Source organism: Lissotriton helveticus, chromosome 5_1 (assembly GCF_964261635.1).
Source record: "Lissotriton helveticus chromosome 5_1, aLisHel1.1, whole genome shotgun sequence".
NCBI lineage: Eukaryota > Metazoa > Chordata > Amphibia > Caudata > Salamandridae > Lissotriton > Lissotriton helveticus.
The window spans coordinates 1,538,694,556-1,538,711,364 of NC_136065.1; the positions used below are offsets into that span (position 1 = coordinate 1,538,694,556).

The following is a 16,809-nucleotide window of genomic DNA, read 5'->3' on the forward strand; positions in this document are numbered from 1 at the left end:
GGAGACCTACCCTCCCCAACAGCTCCGAAAGACAAGTAGACTGTAAAAGACCTCCCTGTCTGCATTGTCCCCATTAAGAGCGAGACAAAGGAACGGCAGCAATTAACATAACAGACACACTAATGTGCGCCCGGCATCCCTGGACGAGATAGGTTCGACTTAACATCAAAATAACAAAGATGTTTGGGGCTTGCGTTAATGCGCAGTGGAGTTTTTCGTTTTGGCGGTTGGATAAGCGGTGTTGCTGAGTGTTTATAGGGAAGTGGCGTCGGTTAGGGTGGCGGCTTGGAGTGTGTAAGTGAGGTTACAGTTTGTACTTGTGAACGTCGCTACTTTGAACAAAGTCGCTAGCTTTGGCAGTAGATCGCAAATGTGAGATAAAAATGAGAAGGAACGGTGAGTTTGCTTTATTGTTTTAACACTTGCGGCATGAGACAGCTTGATAATGGCTGTGCCGGGGACTGAGAGCAAGGAGAAGATAGGTATTCAAAGTAGAATGGGGCTTTAGAGGGAGGGAGGGAGGAAGCAAGCAGAAGGTGTGTTATGGTAAAACGGTATTTTGTGGTAATGCCGGTAAAATGATGCGGGCAACAATAAAACAAGTGTAAAAAGGCATGTGTATGGAGATATAAGAAGGCAGAAGGGGCGGCAATATTATAAAACAAGCAAAAGCAAACAAGCGAATGGCTGTGACGTAACTGCTACAGCTGCCGAATAACGGACCTGGGGAATTGGGTTCGATTCTCGGCGCAGGTAGTGTCTTTTTCAATAAAATGTAAAATACATGACTACAGGTGCAGGAACGGAAAAAAAAATATCCAGCACGGGCAGCTGGAAACTGCGCCGTCGGGACGATCAGAAGGAACTGTGAACACGGAGGGGGAGTGGCGAGGAGTGACGACAACAACAAAAACAAAATTTAATTACTTAGCGGAAAGCCAGTAAAAGTTTCAATAAACAAAAAAATAACCACACAAATAGTGTGCTGATCGAGCATCTTCCAGAAAGCACTGGTTAATGATTCTGCCAGGAACCTAAAGCTGGAAGTAAAGATAACACACACGAGAATAGGCAGGACAACAAAAAGAAAAAGCAGATGGTCCTGTTTATGACCTGGGGAGCGCCGCGCTTCAAGAGCCTGGTGGGGGGGCGGGGGAGCGAGCGAGAGGGAGGGAAACAGCATATGGGGTGTGAGAAAGGCCAAGCGCGCGCTGGCGAAGCGTCACGCTTCAATAGATCACATGCATTGGGAGGAATCCGCTTGGTCAGAGAGTTTGTTTCAACTACATTACTCTCGTCCATTTATCCCTGCGGGATAGAATAGTCGAGACCTAAAAACCAAAAATAATGGTGGTAACATGATACTGATGTATGTTATTTTGTTTTTCTAGAGTTTATGAAGTCTGTGTGCTGTGCCAACGGCTGGCCATCACTGGACAACAGAAGTATGAGAAGGAAGCTGGCTATAAAAATGTGCAATGCCTGAAGAGGAATAAGGAAATCTCCACATCTAGAATCAAACCACAAAGTTGCTGGTTTTTGTTAAGCCATTTGTCTTGTTGCAGTAGTCTGGCCTCTTTTCCCTGGATGTTTTTTATGGACTTTTTCTCTTCTTTGGTATCCTGGCCCCTCTGGGGCCACATATGTGCTTTAGATAAATAAAATTACATGTTGGCACATCACTTTTGATAATTTTTCCTTTACCACTGTTTTGTTTAATCTTTTGCAAATGGTCAATATATCAAACAGCGTCAGATAATGCGCTGTACCTCAAAATAAATGAAAACAAAACCACTGGGTCTGGGCTCCCACCGGCATCGCTTGCCACAAGCATATAATGAACAAAAACAGTGCAAATGCCGCAAAATTCAAAAGTAAACATTTGTTTGTATAAACATACGACTAGAACAATATGTTTATTAAATAAATTCAAACTGATTTTTAATTTCTTTTATATTTTAAATTTTTCACTTCTATTTAGATAGTGATTTCCGCAAATCTTATACAAATATTAAAAACCTGGGGTGCACAACAATAATTATTTACAGTGATTACAAACTCATTGTTTGTATATAAATCACACAGCCTATTCACCATTCAATCATCATTCATACATCACTCATCCCACAACAAAACAACAACTCACTGCAAAAACGTGAAACGTGGCTACTAGAAGGTCAAATTTGTTTAATAATAATTGACGCAGAAACATTTGTTTATACCAAATTTATTGTGAAGAAAACATTGGCTTTTGTTGCTGTTTATGTTAACAGCATTTACTGAATCATTCACGTTTTTGCAGTGAGTTGTTGTTTTGTTGTGGGATGAGTGATGTATGAATGATGATTGAATGGTGAATAGGCTGTGTGATTTATATACAAACAATGAGTTTGTAATCACTGTAAATAATTATTGTTGTGCACCCCAGGTTTTTAATATTTGTATAAGATTTGCGGAAATCACTATCTAAATAGAAGAAAAATTGAAAATATAAAAGAAATTAAAAATCAGTTTGAATGTATTTAATAAACATATTGTTCTAGTCGTATGTTTATACAAACAAATGTTTACTTTTGAATTTTGCGGTATTTGCACTGTTTTTGTACCTCAAAATAAGGCAAATCAGTGAGTCAGGAGTATGGAAGTAGCGGCACACGTTAATTAAGCTTATCTGAATGCAAAGGTATAACATTGCTGCAGACCACTTCTGTTGTATGAAGGTGCTTGTGGTATTTCTGCAGCACAAACCTAGCCAAAAATAGCAACTTGTATTTTATACAAGTGTCTACCTCTCGCTGTAGAGTTTAAAAAGTAATCTTTCCAAAGCAGGAAAAAAAAATCTGATTATTAGGACCAGATTTATAGAAGTTGTGTGTCTGGTTTGCTTGAGTTTTATAAGACCTGAATCAAAATCCTTTTCAGGATTTGCAAACAAGAGCAAATTGGTATTTGGTACAACACTCATCCGAAATGGGAAAAGTTTCACGTTTGTCTAGACATAGTATTTTTTGGGTAATGGAAGGGTACCCTTCCATTACAAAACCTAAGCTAGACTCTCGCAGACATTACATTATAGTGCCAATGTGTGTGCATGGCTCTCAGCTGCCTAATGGTGCAGTGGTGCTAGTGAAAGGGATAGACATGACACTTTCCTACTCTCCCTGTTATGCAACACATCCAATTAGGGTGCTGCACTTCGTTCAGCGACAGTTTTGTAAATTTGGGCCTTACTTTAGAACTTAAGGCATTGCAAAGAAATCTTGGTATTGTGTAAAAAAGGCATATTACATCCAAGTTGTCGGTTTTCGACAGGAAAGTACATTGAGGAGGTGGTCCTCCAAATGTTTTCCGACCATCAAATACATATTCCTAAACTACTAGTGGGACCCTGCAAGGCAATATTGGCAGTTGGCTAACGTGCTCCTAACATGGAATTGTCACGGTGTAATCCAACCCGTAATGATTTATTAGTGATCCACAGGCATTCTATATTAATTAAATCATCTGGGAGTAATCTACACTTGGTGTTCATTGGCTTAAAATCATCCAAGAGTATTTTACAATCATCTGAAAGTCCTTATGTAGTCATCATTTAGTAATCCACACATTCTGTAGTTGTCCTTAAATAATCCTGAGTAATCCATGCTCATTTTTGAGTTGTCATTAAATCATCCTAGAGTAATCTACACTCATACTGAAAATGTCATAGGGCCATTCTAAAGTAATCAATAGCCATCCTGAAGCGGTCATCGGATCATCCAGGAATAATCCACACTCATCCTGAAAATGTCATGGGATCATTCCAAAGTAATCAACTTCCATCCTGAAGCGGTTCTAGGATCATCCAGGAATAATCAACAGTCATCCTTAAATTGTCTAGAGCCCATCCTGGAGTAATTCTCACTCATCCTGAAGATGTCAATTAGTATTCGTGGAGTTGTAAAAGGTAAGTGGAAGTCATCAGAACACCATCCTAGTGTAGTTTTTGTGATTACAGTAAGAGTTATCTCATTTAAATATTCTGCCATATGGGCATACTTCAGGATGGTTTGGGATGACTTCCCTTGATAATTACAGGAATAGCCTGGCTGAAGTCATCAGATGACAACAGAATCACTCCGGGGCATTCTTCCTTTTTGACTAGGAACTACAACACCTCCTCCTCCCACCTCCCCCCCAACACCCCCCAAAAGGCTCCACATCCTGAAGAGATGCCAGTTAAAGATCCTCACCACAGATGCTTACAAACCTCTACACCAGTGTTTCCGAAACTGTGGTCCGCGGACCCCTACGGGTCCGTGACACATTCCCAGGGGGTCCGCAGACAGCAGTTTTAAAAGCACTGCAAATGTTCCAAGTATATTTAGAAGTTTTCGAGCAACAATAAAAGTGTCAAGACCAAGATAACACCAGTGATTAATGTTCCTGCTGGAGAGAGATGAGTTTTGTCCAGTGGCAGCTTTACTTATTTAATGTAGCACAGAGGGTTAATATGCCTCTTGCAAAGAAAGTGTGCCTGTATTTATTTTTTTAACTGTGTTTGATCTGCATAGGTCAATGGGTTACTGCTTTTGTCACAGAGATTCTTTAGTTACTGTGCAGTTTATAAGTGACAATTGTGATCTAGCACAGAGACGTATAAACTGGCATCAAAAAGATGTTTGCAAACTGCATGGTACAAGATAGTAACTTAAGTTTCTTCCCAGTATTTTATTATCCTGATGCTGCTAAAAAGGTTTTTTTGAATGGAAATAAAGTTTCATTGTTAAAGTCAATGCTAAACACTGTGTTATGCCTACCAGTATGAATGATGTGAATCCTACAACTAGTAGTCACATTTGCCTTATGTTATCACATGTATGATTCATTGTCTCTAAGGGGCAGATTTACAAGGAAAGTGACTCAGTGAGTGACGCCCTTTGTTTTCACCTACCTGCTGTTGCTGCCATTTACAAGGACCAAGGACTTCGGACTTCAGACCTACGCCTCTCGGTACCCGCTTCGCGGGTCCCGCTTCGTTTTGTTTCATTAACCCTTTGGCTGCAGTTGTTCCTGTGGGGTGTGCTCTTGGCTGCAGGGCTGCGAGCGTGAAACCGGGACTCACTTTCCCAGGAGTCCCGGTGTTCCAGTGGCCGAGTCACCTGGCCCCGCTCTCCCTGACCGCCCCGCCCCACCTCCACTCCTTTATAAGGTCCAGGACTTTGTTGCTGTGTGGGACGCCCTTTCTTTTCACCTACCTGCTGTTGCTGCCATTTACAAGGACCAAGGACTTCGGACTTCGGACCTACGCCTCGCGGTACCCGCTTCGCGGGTCCCGCTTCGTTTTGTTTCATTAACCCTTTGGCTGCAGTTGTTCCTGTGGGGTGTGCTCTTGGCTGCAGGGCTGCGAGCGTGAAACCGGGACTCACTTTCCCAGGAGTCCCGGTGTTCCAGTGGCCGAGTCACCTGGCCCCGCTCTCCCTGACCGCCCCGCCCCACCTCCACTCCTTTATAAGGTCCAGGACTTTGTTGCTGTGTGGGACGCCCTTTCTTTTCACCTACCTGCTGTTGCTGCCATTTACAAGGACCAAGGACTTCGGACTTCGGACCTACGCCTCGCGGTACCCGCTTCGCGGGTCCCGCTTCGTTTTGTTTCATTAACCCTTTGGCTGCAGTTGTTCCTGTGGGGTGTGCTCTTGGCTGCAGGGCTGCGAGCGTGAAACCGGGACTCACTTTCCCAGGAGTCCCGGTGTTCCAGTGGCCGAGTCACCTGGCCCCGCTCTCCCTGACCGCCCCGCCCCACCTCCACTCCTTTATAAGGTCCGAGACTTTGTTGCTGTGTGAGACGCCCTTTGTTTTCACCTACCTGCTGTTGCTGCCATTTACAAGGACCAAGGACTTCGGACTTCGGACCTACGCCTCGCGGTACCCGCTTCGCGGGTCCCGCTTCGTTTTGTTTCATTAACCCTTTGGCTGCAGTTGTTCCTGTGGGGTGTGCTCTTGGCTGCAGGGCTGCGAGCGTGAAACCGGGACTCACTTTCCCAGGAGTCCCGGTGTTCCAGTGGCCGAGTCACCTGGCCCCGCTCTCCCTGACCGCCCCGCCCCACCTTCACTCTCACGGTCTTACGTCCTTAGCCCATAAGTACTAGAGTCCCACGCTGCGCTGGAGCGCCCGGGGCTAAGCCCGGGCAAAGGGCGGGCCCGCTGTGGCCCTCAGAGGCCCGAGGAGCCTGGCCTGGGCCACAACCCCTACCCGATCACCTTTAGCCCAGTAAAATTCGGACATAGAAAACAGTAAGCTTGTACATATCTCACTTCAGGCAACAGGGTTGTTATTTTGATCATCATTGTTAAGTGCTAATCATACGGGCCTGTTATCACAGTGTTAATATTTGTAACTGTTATTTGTGATTACCAGTGGGGTCTGTTATGAATCGTCGGGAGACCAGAAGCATGGCTGTTGCAGGAGCGAAAAAATTAACCGGTACCCTGGACGATTTTATCGTTCGCACAAATGCTTTAATTGACGAAGGGATTGTATTAATGGACAGCAGGGTGTCCCAAGACCTAGCAAGGGCTAAGAGATCTTCTTTAGGTCTCATTGCCCAGGCTCGTACGCCCAATAGCGAGTCCCGTCCCAATACTCTTGCGATGATACATAATGCTGGGGATCTTGATGTCTCAAGCTCACAACAGGACTTGGAGGCCACCCCTAATCTTAACCTTATGATAGAGAGTGGCTCAGATAGTAATGAGCTAGATAATCAATCTCTGGTCAGTGCCACAAATCAAAGGGGTTTGAAAGAGGGGGCAATCCCTAAACAAAGGGCTAGTAAATCCACCACCGACAAAGAGAAGAAAGCACAAACTGCTCACACCCGGGACGAAACCATCTTAGAACCGGTAACTGTGAATAATAACTTAGCAGTCTGTGCAAATGACATTGGGGGGGGGTGCATTCGACACAAATTGGCTTGCCACTAAGTCTCCCAGATGATACCATCATAGACAATAGTCTGGAGGAAATTCTGGAACTAAGTGGGGAAGTCAATAATTTAGCCAAATGTAGCCAGGATAGGAGTGGGCTAAGCATGGTAAATAATAACATCTTTAATATGTTAAAAGCCCTACTCGAACCCATAGAGGTTAGGCTACGTTGCTTAGAAACTGTATTGAAAAACATTCACAAGGATATAAGTGCCCCAAGCTTTAACCTGAACACCAAGGCACCACATGTGGCAAATACAGCTAATAAGCCATCTTTGGCTGGTAAAAGTGTCACTGTGGTTAATAATAACGTTCCCAAGAACCCTAGCAATACCTCAAACTTGGGAGACGCTAAAATAAAGATCCCTGATCTTAAACAAACAGTGAATTCAACTCAACCTAAGACAACTCCTCAAGTCAAATCTAATGATCTCACACCTCCGACTCCAAACCCGGACCCGGCCCCAAGAGTCAAGGCAGCGGCCCGAAGAAACATCCATCTTCCCCCTGATGCTTGCCCTTATGTAGTGATTCTTACTGGAGTCACGGAAATTTCACCTTCTGAAGTAGAATCCTACCAGGCTCTGAAAAATAAAGTGTGCCATTGGCTCTCTAAAAATCATCCCCTACCGCCGAATATTCCAAGTAATATTTTAATGGTGGAGAGAACCCCATGGGTGGGCGGGAATAGAAAAAACTTACAAGGGGATTGTATCGTGGTTACTTTTGAGAACACACAGGTGGTAGAACACATATGTAGAGGAACCTCTTGCTTCCAAGCAAGTACTGTTATTGCTAGGCCTCTTTCTTATTTCTACCTACCTGGGAATCAAGTAGATAAAAGATGGAGTTGGTTAAGGGGCCCACATGAGCAAAAAGCCAGACAGAGGTTTAACCCCCCATGGGAGGCGCAACCTTATGGCTGGGACAAGGGTGGCGATGAGAAATGGAATTTGGTTGGGAGAAGAAGAGGCAGACCGCTGCCACTCGTCACGGGGCCTCAGAATAGTCATCCATATCATTACCATCAGACTATAAATGGGTATGATAATTATTTTAACTGCCCAACTGCTAATCGATATGAATGTCTGCCAACCTTGGATTGGGTCGATTGACAAACACAGGGCTCACCACTGACACAGAGGCTTAATATTCCCCCCATCCCCTTGCAAAAGGAAAACAGTATTTTGGATATGCAGGTGTTACATCTAACTCCAACCTTTGACGAGGGCGTCGAAGGTGGGGCCCCATTGTGCAAAAAAACGGATGAGGCACCGGGCAGACGGGAGATTACCCTGGCAACATGGAACATTGCGGGTCTCAAGAATAAAGTGGATGATCCGATTTGGCGGGACTTCATAGGTTCCATGGACATAATATCTATACAGGAGACCTGGGACACTCAAAACATACTGACAGTGGATGGTTTTACCACTTTCTCCCTACTGGCTGTCGGATCAATGCGGGGGCGGGCCAGAGGGGGACTGGTTATTTTGATCTCTGCTAAAATCCCCGGTATATATACGCAAATAGCTACTGGCTGTCCTTATTGTCTTGCAGTTTTAATTACTCATAGGGGTTATCATAATGTTTTGGTTATAAATTTTTACAATTCTTTTGACAGAGACAGTCCAGTCAGTAACCTGATGATGTTAAGTTCCTTCTTGGTAAATTTTAAAGAGTCTATAAAGTATGAATGTACCATCTTGTTAATGGGAGATTTTAATGTCCATTGCTGTCAGGATAAATGCCCCCCAAATGTGTTATTTGGCGCCCCGGATGAGGAAAACATCCATTTCGAACATTCAGAGCAGGGTATTTTCTTAGAATCATTGTTGGCCGAAAATGGGTTAATACTCCCAAATGGGTGTGATGAGGATATCCCCACGTTTATAGGCCACGGTAGCGGCTCTGTGATTGATTATATCTTTCTTAGTAGTAGTTGTGGAGCCCAAATTAGTAGCTATTTGGTTGTGCGATCCCACTTCAGTGACCACAATCCTGTTGTATTAAAAGCTAAGAACATAATTGTTACCAAGGAAAGCCACCCATATTTGGTAGACAAACAGGATATGCGGTTGACTGACCAAGCACGCAGAATTAAATGGTGTAAGCTAATTCCAGAAGAGTTTTTCTGTAACCTCTGCCTTAGTAGTAGGGAGGATTTAAAGCTATGTATGGATGACCAGGCTGGGGACAGTCAAGTAGTGGAGGCGTATAAAAAGGTTTGCCTCGATATTCTCTCACACCTGATGTGTCAGGGTAAAGGTAGAACACAAGGGAAGGAAGGCTGGTTTGACAAGAACTGCTCAGCGGCTAACCATAAACTTAAGGTAGCACTCAAGTCCAAACCAGTAAATAGATTGCTCGTGGCCACTCTCAGGAAAGAATATGAGACTGCCATCGAAAGAAGGCGGCGTGACATTAGAGAGGATGCCTGGGCCGACCTGACCTCAATCGATGTATTGAAAAATAGCGCCAAGTTTTGGGCTGTGGTTAATCAACCCTATTTTTCAGATCCGAGTAACAATGAATTGGATTGTGGAATCCAAGAAGATAAATGGCACTTGCACTTTAGGTCCGTTTACGAACAAGAGTCCTTGGGGGTAGAAGGCACGATTGCATTCCCCCAATTGCCTTATACGTTGATCGTGAACGAGGAAGAGGTGGCCGTGGCCATTGGTATGATGACCAGTAATAAAGCTCCTGGACCAGATGGCGTTCCCTCTGATCTTTTTAAAGTTGACATTTTATTTTGGTCCAAAGTCTTAGCGAATGTTTTTAATAGAGTTTCTAGGACAGGCATTCCAGAGTCATGGACTCAGTCGGTAATTGTCCCTATCTACAAAAAAGGGGATAGGGGTGACCCTGGCAATTACCGACCTATATCCCTCATTGACTCTGCGGTCAAGGTTTTAGGGAGAGTGGTCCTAGGTAAACTGACCGATTGGCTAGAGGAGACTAATACTCTTTCTCCTCTACAGTACGGTTTCAGAAAGGGGCGCAGTACTATTGACCAAAGCTTAAATTTACAACTGCTTATCGGGAAGTACACTTTAGCTAAGCAAGGATCTTTGTATATTGCCTTTATAGATCTGTCCTCGGCATTTGACCGAGTAAACAGATCCAAGTTGTGGGGCCAGCTCCTTAACATTGGAATAGATCAAAATATTGTGTACTTCCTAGCTGACCTCCATAGGAACCTTACTGCTACGGTCCGTTACGACAGAAAGGGGAACTGCACGGAAAAAATTAGTATTATTAATGGTGTAAGGCAGGGATGCATTCTTGCTCCCCTGCTCTTTACACTATATATAAATGACTTAGGTAGAGACCTGGGCGCAGCATGTAAGGACATCCCGAGGGCAGGGAAATACCTACTGCCAGCCTTACTGTATGCGGACGACGCCGCTCTCCTAGCCAGAACTGCAGTGGGACTTCAATGCCTGTTGAACTCTTTTTATGTTTTTATGAATAATCTTGATTTAAGTATTAACTTTGGTAAATCCCATGTCATGGTGGTGGGCCTTAAAGCGAAGGCCAAAAAAAATGTGATGTCACTGTACTGCAATGGGCATAAGTTGTTAAGAGTCCCCAGATTTCCCTATTTGGGGGTTGTATTTGATGAATGTTCTACGTGGCACCCACAAATATTGGAGAAAAAAACAGCCCTGGCAATCTCCATTTCTGCGGTGCTGGGCTTTTCACGTAAATTAGGGGTGAAGCCCATTGAGGTCGTTTTAAAAGTATATGCTGCCAAATGCACTGCCATCGCTATGTATGGCGCTGACCTGTGGGGCTTCAGGTCAGCTACATCGCTTCAGGTTACGGAAGATAATTTTTTTAAAACGCTTCTTTCCCTCCCAAGATCCACGGCAAGCTTCATTGCCCACCAGGAATGCGGTGTGGACTATTTGGAGGATAGAATTGCCATGGCTCCCATTTTAAAATGGATATCAGTCTGGCTTAATCTAGAGCTTGAAGTGAATCATGAAATCTTAAAAGACTGCCTAATGCTAGATCACTGGGAAAAAATCCCTTGGTTGAAATATGTACAACAGATGTGCGAGAAGTTGGGTCGGCCTGAATTGTTTAACAAACCTTCGAGTCTGGTGTAAGGTGATTTGAAATGGGTCAAAAACACTTTTTTGTTGACCAGAGGAATGGATAGAGAAGGCAGGGAGCTGTTAAAGCCCTCTGTCAGGACCCATCAATTGATTGTTTCCTCTGGCCACGATCTGGAACTTTACCTTAAGGTTGTTAACAACTCCAACCACAGGTATCTTCTAACTAAGTTCCGATTGAACAAGATTCACTTACTAATTTCTGGCCGCCCTGGCTGGACCAGGGGTACAGACCTAGATCTGTGCAAATGTGACGGTTGTTCGATTATGGATACTGTTCACTTTCTGTTCTTCTGTGAGCACTTTAAAGGCATTAGGAAAAAGTTCATCATACCCTTGTTAAAAGGGAAAGGTTTTAGGCAAGTCAAGCCAGCTTTGTTGTACCTTCAACTTTTAGCTGAAATCTGGGAAATCTATAACGTGGCTAAATTTTTAACCATAGCGGTGAGACTTAGCAAAAAGATCACCTGGTCCTAGATGACCCCTCACAAATGTCGACCATTGTTACCTGAATCAAGTCTTTTTAAATTTTCTCATAATGAGTTTTTTTTGATTGCCATATATATTGTTGTTTTTAAACTCTTTTCATTATGTGTTGCATATCTCAATGGGTACTCCCTTCCTTTTTACGCTGTATTTTATCACTGTTGACTTGTGGACCAGTTTTTCATGCTTGTGTACTTTTATGGTTTTTGTAAATTGAACCGAATAAAGTATTTCTTGACTTGACTTGACTCGGTGAGTGCTGCAAGCCATTTGGCTGTGCTGCACTTAGTCACTTTCAAAGCACAGGGATGCAACATATTTACCATGGTATGTTGCATCTCAGTGCTCTCCCTGCGCTGGTGCACAAACTGCTGCCATGCACCGGCACAGGCACCCTTGTACCATGGTGCAAGGATGCCTGCGTTGTGGGGAGATTGTTTATGTTCAGGTAGGATTCCTTTTCTGCACATAAACAATCACTAGAGGGGATTTCATCTTCCTGAACAACGAGGAGAAATGAATACTTTTCTTCTTGTTGCACCTCCCTACGCCTCCCTTGGGGAGGTGTAGCATTCAGACGCATTTCCAGATTCATGATTTCTCGTAAATATGGAAATGTGTCTGGCTTCATGGGTGTTGCTTGGGAACACTCACAGCAAAACCCATGAAACGCACCTTTCACGCAAAGTCCTGTGTGCAAAGGGGCCATATTTATAAGAACAGGAAAAGTCATGCAGGGTGGCTTTTCCTGTTCTTATAAATATGGGGCACTAAAATGCACCGCCGGAGCGTCACTTTTTATGACACACCGGTTGCGCAAGTGTCATGTAAATCTGCCCTATATGCGTGTGTGTTGTAAAGTGCTATGACATCCTACAATGGTATGAGAGATGCTATAAAACAAATGAAATACATGTGACAGAGGGACTATGGAGAGACAAGAGGCACAGTTGGAGTGTGATAAAAAGGAAATCACTGAAGAACCCGAACAAAGATTATCGTATCCTGGTGCATAGTAAAGTCATCATTTACTATTCTTTTAAAGCTAATACAATTCAATATATAATGATAAATGTGTTGTAGAATGCACTATTGTTTCCTAAATTGTCTTGGGAGGGAGAACCTCCCAAAGTCCCCTTTGTAGTGGTTCGACTCACTCACTGCACGTGGTGTGCACCCTGTGGGGACTGGTCTGAAAACGTTTGCCAGGGATGCTTTGGGTTTCCAGACTGGCCCTGGCAGGAGCCTTGCAGTGTGAAATAAAAACCAACCATTGAAAAGTTAGTCATGGAGATGCAGCACCACCCTCCCCAATAAAGTTTATTGTTTTTTGCAGATTCTTTCAATATAAAAAAATAAAATCCTTAGTAATTCGACTATTTGTTTTGTGTTCACACCTGTGTTTATTTTTTTTCGGATTACTGTTTAAAATGTAAATTATACAGATTGCTAGGGGGTTCCCGGCTTCCAGTGCTGACTCAATGGGGGTCCTCAGGAACCAAAACTATGGGAACCACTGCTCTACACAACTAAGCACCATCTTACATCAACTGAACTTCCACCTCAGACCTGCGCACAAGATTTCTGCGCTCCACCTTGCACACACTACCCATATCTTCCGCACCAGGCAGCTTCTCCTACCTCAGTCCTGCCAAGTATCACGCATCAGACGTGACACTAACGCATTTCAGTGTGGTGATCCGCATCACCGCACTGAAATGCATTGTCACGCATAATGCAGTGGTTTCTGCTGCCACAAAAAGCGTCCTGAAAACAATTGTATGTGGCAGCTGGCAGTGCGATCGAGTCCCTGCACTGACTTCTCCCACAGGCTTTGTGTGCTGCCAGCAGCTGAGCAGGCTCAGCCTCACAGCGGCAGCCTGAGCCAGCAGTCCTGCTACAATGTATCATTTTTTATTTCCTTGGCGCCATGGGGCAGAGGGACACAAGTCTTAGACTTGCCGTAGCGCCGTAGGAGCATGTGACATGACGTCCTGCTACGAAAGGGCGCCGGCAGTAATACATTTTGTAAAGACTGGTGCGGAGAGGTTTGCCTGCTTCCTCAGCCTCACTGGTTTGCGGGCCTGGCCAGGGGCATGGGCATCATGGTGCTCGGCCGCTGGCTCACACCACTCTTCTGTTCGCACCTCAGACCCTGTCCTCTGCCCTGCAGGGCTGCTCACGCTGGAGCAGGACAGGCCCAGGAGGTGATTTATTGTCCACGCCGCCCGCCAGCGAATTTCGTCAGGCCAGCCATCTCAAGGCCTCTTGGTGAGGGAGAGTGCTGCTTGATTATGCAACAGCTGTGAGAGGGCCGGTCGTCACTGAGGGAGAGTCACACTGCCTCAGCCTGGGGGCTGCAGAAGAACAGAACACACTACACACAGTGGATTGTGGCGGGCTTCCAGGAGATGTGCTTTAAGGGGTTCTGAAGGAGAGACGAATATGTAAGTGATCATGTAACAGGAATATGGTGCATTTTTCAGTAAGAGGACATTAGTGCCACAGGCAGTGAAATGCTGTTGCTCATTATACAACAGCAAATGGCGAATAATTGTTCATGGAGCACTGATTAATTTTTCTTTATTAGTTTTGTTTTCAATGACAGGGTGGATGTTAAACTTTTGTGTGTGAACTGTATCATCGGGTTTAATTACATAGTTACTATTTTGTTAATCTAGGCAGCAATCACTACATTTGTGCTTTTTACAATTGTGATTATCACTATTCATGTGCATTGACTGAGGAGTCTAGAGATTGGTATAATTTTCACGTAGTAGGCATGGTGAGTAGCCACAGTATGATTCACTGCAGAGGGTCACGTATTTCTTATACTTCTTAACACGTGGTTGTAAATTAACTCTGCCGCATGTTTTAAAGGATTGTTTCCACCTGTCTTGTTTATAACGAGTTTGCTATCAGTTTGCTTGGAGGATAACTTTGTGAGATGGTGTAATGGGGGGGCTAACCTGCCAACATAGGACCATGGAGTGAATATGCTGGGTTCCACTCTGCATCTTATCTCTACACATACCTTGAGCATTTGCTTTTGTTTGCATTGATTGGCAGAGCAGCTCGCTGGCACTCTTCGCAGGCGGGCCCCTGTTAGCGCACTTTGTTTCAATTACTTCAATTTTCTTGTTGCTCAAATGGGTGTAAATTCTGATATTTTATGTTTCTCTAAATGTTTCATTGCTTGATTTTTGCTCGCGATAAAGTGTCACTCATAGTCGTTAAAGTGTCACTCATAATTACATGAAATTATGAAAATGTCACACATAGCAATCTGAAACCTTGGCAGCTATGCTACCTCATGGCCACAACCTGCCCCTCCACCTCCAAACAGCATCTTTTCTGGCAGCCTCCAGAAAGAAACTCAAGACCTGGCTTTCCAATAGAAACAATGCACCCCCAGCGCCAAGATACCCTTAGCAGTGACAATGCTGGCTTTAAATGCTGATTGATTGAAAGAGAGCCTTCCCGCCAAATTTACGCCGAGTCCTCTGACGAATGTGCTGACACAAAAGCGGCAACCTTGAAAGTTAAAATATAGTTTTGCGTCAGCTTTACAAACTATGACGCGTGGAATTATAGGGAACAGTGATGCTATTCGCCCCGGAATATGTTTTCAATCAGCTCAAGCTCGCGTGTCGAATGTGCAACGAAAATTGCAAAGACCACCCGTGACCCTCCATGTTGGTGTTTCAGTAGCGCTTTCTCAACTTAACTTAGTGTCTATCCGCGCGCTTCTCTGGCCTGCTCCATGGAAAGCGGGAACAACGCGCCCCCTCCTTTCCCACTGATAGACAGCCGGCCGCCCGATCGGAAATTCGAAGCCGCCAATAAGGCGCGGCGCATCTTACTAGACGGCCCAATGATAACTGAGCGCGAGCACTCTGAGGGGCGGGAGTACTGGATGTAGTAGCAAGGTTAGGCTGAGAAGCTGCAGTTTTCTGTTTGTTTTATTTCCTTCCATTTTACCTACGGGGGCTTGTAAGAACAAGAGAAGAGGAAACGCCATCGCCCCCGGTCCTTTCCCAAGGACCCTCCGTCTTATTGGAAACCTTCGAGTTTTGATCAGAGGCCGACCGTCCGTCCAAGGACCAGCAGTATCCGAAACACCGTGAAACAAGCGTGCGCCATGGCGAGGCCCGTCAGGTGAGTCTTCCTCGGGAGTGGAGCCTTTTCCGAGTGCTCCGGTACCAGAAGGCCTGGATGCGCCTGAAACTGTGATGAAGTCAGGGCGTGTGTGCGGTCGAGTCCTTGTAAGACGGTTACTTGTGAGAGATAGAAGCCCTAACATTTGAGGCGCTGAAACCTGTTCGTGTATGTCAGTGTGGTTTGGGGTGCAACTTTGAGAAGGGTCAGGCTGGAGCATGCCATATTGACCTGCTTGAAAGCTTAGCGCATACTTTCTGCAGGAGCCTAGGTGATACATTTGGGTCAAGGTACCTACCTGGATGCGTTTGTAAGATCCGTAAACGCGTGATTGGCAGGTACGCTGTCTATTGCGCAAAGTTCGGGCGCTGCGAAAGGTTGTTCTCTCGCCTTTAAAGCTATGGCTGGATCTTGGAGGGACGCGACACCCTTCCCATTGCATAAGGCTCGTATACCTGCCTTAAAACGTTTTTATCCCCGCATGTTTCACGATGTGTGCAATCGCCTTATCCTAAGCTTACGTCTGCATTACCCTGTCGTGCAATCTGGCCTTTCCGCACCCGCCTGGTGGTGTCTGTATAGCTCACAATCGCACCCGTGTTATCCAGATTGTCCCCCTCAATTGAGAGACATTTTGTAAAGGCCAGGCAGGTCCTTGACCTGAAGACATTTTCTCAATTGCAAATAACAGCGTGAACCAGGGTGGGCGTGGCCATATTAAACCAAAGAGGCGGTACTCCTTTAGTTAGAAGGCGGACGCTTCTGGTAGGCTATCACCATTCGAAAATTTAGGGGCTTATTTACAAGCCCCCATGCGCTGTCACACTGGTCACCTTGTATCACGTAAACAGTGACGCACCGATGGCCCAAGGGGCTTATAAACCAAAATATTTGTAACTGTTATGTAGACTTACCAGTTGAATGTAAAATTATTTCCCATTTAAAATTGTGGTCCATGTACCATTGTTTAGGTGTGTGAAGCAGTTTGTGGTTTTATTCATTTTTTAATTCTATTTTGAAGCTCACCTTCACCCGAAGGCACCTCGGCGATAAATATAGTTCAACTAACAGTTAT

General features: G+C 44.7%; 1 protein-coding gene across 2 annotated transcripts in view; it reads left to right on the forward strand.

Moving 5' to 3' along the window:
- Positions 1-15,465: 15,465 nt before the first annotated feature.
- Positions 15,466-16,809, forward strand: part of NUCKS1 (nuclear casein kinase and cyclin dependent kinase substrate 1) — a 74,855-nt gene continuing 73,511 nt past the window's right edge. The window contains exon 1 of one of the 2 annotated variants that reach the window (XM_078644599.1): positions 15,466-15,734. In XM_078644599.1, coding sequence (XP_078500725.1) covers positions 15,718-15,734 — 17 coding nt within the window. In that variant the 5' untranslated portion in view covers positions 15,466-15,717. The remainder of the gene's footprint in view (positions 15,735-16,809) is intronic. The other variant, XM_078644600.1, reaches the window with a different exon arrangement.